Source organism: Sporobolomyces salmoneus (genome assembly GCF_050403485.1).
Source record: "Sporobolomyces salmoneus JCM6883 DNA, S_salmoneus_JCM6883_v1_ctg143, whole genome shotgun sequence".
NCBI lineage: Eukaryota > Fungi > Basidiomycota > Microbotryomycetes > Sporidiobolales > Sporidiobolaceae > Sporobolomyces > Sporobolomyces salmoneus.
Window position 1 is genome coordinate 232 of NW_027481020.1, and position 4,919 is coordinate 5,150.

Genomic DNA, 4,919 nt, shown 5'->3' on the forward strand with positions numbered 1-4,919 from the left:
TATTTTTTTCTGGTCGAGCCGAGAGAGGAAGTGGAGGCGGAGAGCGAAGCGTCGAGAGAGGACGGAGGCGGGCTGGTGAGACGCTGCGTTGACTCTCTGTAGTCTGGTCGTCGTCGTCGAGGTCGTGAAGAGCTGGAAAGCGAAAGGAGGTCGATTTCTTGTGGGAGAGTCAAAATTTCAGAATCCGGGGCGAGGAAATTCTCCAGTGGGGTTTTCGAAATTGTGGACCGAAGTCAAATCGATCGACCGGAAGAGTTGAACTTCCCCTGAGTCGAAAGAGAGGCGATGCTCGACCGAAGGAGTTCGTCTATACCTCTCACTCATTCACCAATCGACAGCTCAACGACCTCAAAGAACGTAGTAAACGCCTGAACGAACCCACAAAGCGAGAAAGAGCAAAGACCCCTTCACACGTCTCGCGAATCGTTCGACTCTTCCGTTACACCTCGACACTTCCATCAACTTCTCGTAACCCCCTTCAACGCCTTGTCCTTCCATCCAGCTACTCGATAGAGTGATCCGACGCGCGACAGACCCTTCCTTTCCTTCTTCCACTTCGACCTGAAACTTGATCCGATCTCGAAAGGATTTCACGAGATTCTCATCATCTACTCCCTCCTACGATGTCACCAGCGCCGCATACTACAACAGAGAAGATCCCTTCAGCAGATCCCACCGTGAGTTCGCCTGAAAGACGTCTCGAGTCGATGTGGATGCTGACCTCGCGACTCTCTCGCTCTTTCTCTTTCAGGTCGCAGCTTCAAAAGACTACGACGTAGCTATCATCGGCTCCGGGATCCTCGGTTCCGCGCTCGCCTACTCCTTAGCTGCCTCAGGTCGTTCCATCCTCCTCCTCGAACGCGACCTCTCTGAACCGGATCGAATCGTCGGAGAACTGCTTCAACCTGGTGGCTGTCTCGCTCTACAAAAGATTGGGATCGACGATTGTCTCGAAGGGATTGATGCGACGGCGTGTGAAGGGTACGAAGTGTTTTGGGGGGACAAGAGCGTGAGGATCCCGTATCCGGAGGAAAGTAAAACGATGATTTGGAGTGACGGAACGGAGAGGAAGCAAGAAGGAAGGAGTTTCCACCATGGAAGGTTCATCCAGAATTTGAGGAAGAAGGCAGCGGGACGAGAGGAGGTTACGCTCGTAGAAGCGACAGTGAACGATTTGTTGGAGGACGAAAATGGACAAATCGTCGGAGTGAAAGCTACGCCTCGGGATTCGACCCCATTCGACTTCAAGGCTTCGTTGACGATCGTCGCGGATGGATGCATGTCGAAATTCCGTCGACAATTACTCCCTTCTCACGTTTCACCGATTACTCGATCTCATTTCGTCGGACTCGTTCTTGAAGATGCCGACCTCCCTTCTCCTCATCACGGTCATGTCATCCTTGGCAAAGCCGATCCTGCGAACCCTACACCTCCTTCGAATCTCGACACTCCTTCACTAGGTCCTGTCCTCGTCTATCAACTCGCGACTCACGAAACTCGAATGCTCGTCGACGTTCGAGGTCACAAACTCCCACCCGCTTCGAAACTCTCGACTTTCCTTCGTACCCACGTCACTCCTGTCCTTCCACCTACGATCGTTCCTTCCTTTGAAACCGCTCTTCAGAAATCGGAATCGGGCGACAAGAGTTATCGACTTCGATCTATGCCAAACAGTTACCTCGCGAGTTATCCTCAAGGGCGGGAACACAAAGGAGCGATCTTGGCGGGAGATTCAATGAACATGAGACATCCTTTGACTGGAGGAGGAATGACCGTCGCTCTGAACGACGTCGTGATCTTGACCGAGTTGTTCGGAGGAGGAAAAGCGGTCAAAGACGCGCAACCGGATAAGAGGGGAGTAGTGGATCTCAAGAATTGGGATCAGGTCGGTGAAAGGTTGGAGGAATGGCATTGGAAGAGGAAGAGTGTCGCTAGTTGCGTCAATATTCTCTCGATGGCACTTTACTCTCTCTTTGGTGCAGACGGTGAGTACCTTCTCTCTGTACCTGGCCATCGACTGTAATTGACCCAGTATTGTTTGATCAGATGAGAACCTCGAGGTGCTCAAAACTGGATGCTTTAAATATTTCGAAATGGGAGGAGACTGTATTGACGGACCTGTCTCGCTTCTCTCCGCGTGAGTTACTCGATCAAGTTTAGCTCAAACTCTGAGGGCTAATTGTTGGGTAAGGTACCACAGACTTCGACCAAATCCAGCATTACTTTTCTACCATTTCTTCCGCGTCGCATTCTACTCCATCTTCCTCCTCTTCACCCTACCACGATTCCCATCATCCCGCAACTCATCTTCTTCGCAGCCGCTCAAAGCACGGAAACCACCCATTTCAGATTACCCCGCCCTCACCGTTCAATCCTTCAAAGTTTTCTGGACGGCTTGCGTCGTATTCCTTCCCGTCTTGTGGAAGGAGGGTCAGATGTAAGGAGTCGGACGTGGTGCTACGTAGACGTTGGAGGTCTTTAGATTCGAGTTTGTATCCATCTTGTCGTTTTTTCGTTTAGCTTAGTTCGTTTCCATCCGTCTGTTTCGCATTTCTCACTTACTCGATATCCGTAACGTCTGTACTATCATTAATTCTCGTTCTCACCTATCTCGACCATGAAGAGAGCAGTTGATTTACAGGGTAAGCAGCGAGAGAACAACAAGGATGGAACAGAAAATATGAAAATGCGAAGAATGAATATAAGTATGAGCGAGTTTGTATCAAGCTTTCCCCGCCCTGTTGAACGTCTCGATCGCTGCCTTTCTCAGTCCTTCGTACCCTCGTCTCGCATGTTCCAACGGAACCTCCTTCCCTTTCTCACTAAGTGAGTCATTGAAAACTTCGATACTCCAAGGCCCCTTGTAACCCGTTCGAATGATGGCATCGGAGAATCGATCGACAGGGAGGTACGCTCCTTGAGAAGTCTCGAGGGGGAAGAGTCGGTGGGAACGAGACCAAGGTCGAAGACGGGGGATCGAAGGATCGGTAGGAAGGGTTAAGGGAGTTTTCATGAATCGACCGTCGGCGACTTGATAGAAGAAGATCTAGGAGGAGGAAGAACAGAGTCAGTTCTCTGAACGAACGGGGAGAAGGAAAGTCAGATTCTCACTTTGTCTCCGGGTACCCTTCGCACCAATTCTGCCAGGTTCTCCTCGAGTTTCTCGTCTACGTCGTTGCTCTTTCGTCCAGATGGTTGATAAGGGTCGGCCCACTCGAACGCGAGAGTATTGAACGAGTCGAGGCAGAGGCCCAAGTTGGGTCGATTTGCTTTTTCAATTACTTCCCACACGTCTTGCCACCTCTGTCGATGCGTTCCGAAGGAGAGTGCCTCGTACATGATTCGAATCGGAGGGGAGTAAGTTGCCGCGAGGTCGGCGAGCCACGAGAGGTCTTCAACGGTCGAATCGAGGTCTCCCGTCGTTTGAGGCGAAGGATTCGTTGTCGAACAAACGAGGACGAGTTCGGTACCGAGTAACGCGAGGATGTCGAGGATACCTTGTGCGTGTTTCCTCGCTCGTCGTCGATCCTCCGGTTGTACGAACCCTTCAAACGCCCTCAGAGGTTGAAAACAACTAAACTCGAGGTTGAGCCTCTTTGCGATCGATCCCAACTCCTTCGCCGCTTCCCTCGAACACAAATCTCCTTCCTCTGCCGGTAATGGGTATCCTCGCTTCTTCGCGAACTTGTCACGGTAATCGTACCAATCGTTGTCGAACAACTCCACCGAGTTGAATCCAGTTTCGGATGCGGCCTGAAGTTTGTCGACGAGGGAATGTCCGGCATCGCAAGAACCGAGGGAGAGGGTAGCGATTCCGAGTGAGGGGAGGATTGGATTGCTTTGGGACAGGGTGGCAGCCGTAGAAGGGGGAGTTGAAGGAACTGAAGTTGGAGGAGAGTAATCGGTCATTTCTTCTGTTCTCGAGTCGATTGGGTGTGAGTGGTCAGAGGGAGTGAATAGTAAGTCTCCTCTCTCGCACTCTCCCGCACGCGCGAGAAACTACAGCGGCGCTGAATGTTGTACTTCCCGGTCGCCAGGCTCAAGTTACCGCTCTAAACTTTCTTCCGGCCTCTCGCTTCGAACCAAGCTTCTCGATCCCTTCACACGCTCGGCACATGGGGGGAAACACGATCGCAAGGGAGTCGTTCTGATTGGCGAGGACTAGCGAAACAAGACCCGGCGAATTGAGGCCTGCAGGGCGAATTTCGAGATAAAGTGCAAACTCAGCTGTGGTCAAGTACTCATTACGCCACGGACTACAAAGACGACTACGAGGATCATTATCAGACGACTACACTGGGCGATAATAGACCGGACTAGCAAACTTCCTCTCCCTCCGCCAAAGTCAGTTCTCGCAAGAAACGAAGGAAATTCCAGTGAAGAAGAAGCGGCTTTGAACTTTCTTCCGGGCTTCAGTCGCGTCGATCACGAGCAAGAGTAAAAGTGGAGACCCGTGGCGGCCCAACTTTCAAAGCGCTTCTGGGCCTCCCCTCTCCCCCGTCTTCAGATTTCTATCCCCCATCTTCCTCTCGACTTTTCTCCTTTCTTCTCTCTCTCCATCTTCACAGCAACTCTACGCCTCTCCCTCAAGCTTCGACTGCCCTCTCGACTTCCTCTTCGCCTCGTCTCGACTCGACTCCGCTCCACAACAACTCGACCCTTCAGATTCTCGCCCCAGTTCGCCGCTGAAAATGGTCAAACTTTTTGCTCGTGAAGAGGACAGGCCTACGCCAAAAGCCATCTACAACTGGCGGGTTTACTCTTGCGCGATCGTCGCTGCGACGGCCGCCATCATGATTGGGTGAGCTATTCTCTCTCTTCTCTCGCTTTCCTTCCTCTCCTCTCCGATCCTTCGCTCTCCTGTCAGCAATCACAATCACATCACGGACAGAGCCTGGTGCTTATATTTGCTCGACGAC

The 4,919-nt window shown here is 51.8% G+C and overlaps 2 protein-coding genes across 2 annotated transcripts; one reads left to right on the plus strand and one right to left on the minus strand.

Moving 5' to 3' along the window:
• Window positions 1-623: 623 nt before the first annotated feature.
• ERG1 (squalene monooxygenase) lies at window positions 624-2,441 on the plus strand (the record flags this gene model as incomplete). Its single annotated transcript, XM_076635681.1, has 4 exons — window positions 624-677; window positions 752-1,985; window positions 2,047-2,137; window positions 2,201-2,441. 4 exons carry the CDS (start codon window positions 624-626, stop codon window positions 2,439-2,441), a joined length of 1,620 nt encoding a protein of 539 aa, XP_076484335.1.
• Window positions 2,442-2,722: 281 nt separating this feature from the next.
• Window positions 2,723-3,909, minus strand: JCM6883_004413 (sugar phosphate isomerase/epimerase family protein; the record flags this gene model as incomplete). Its single annotated transcript, XM_076635682.1, has 2 exons — window positions 2,723-3,046; window positions 3,112-3,909. The coding sequence occupies 2 exons, from the start codon at window positions 3,907-3,909 to the stop codon at window positions 2,723-2,725; spliced, it is 1,122 nt and encodes a 373-aa protein (XP_076484336.1).
• Between the last annotated feature and the right edge of the window lie 1,010 nt (window positions 3,910-4,919).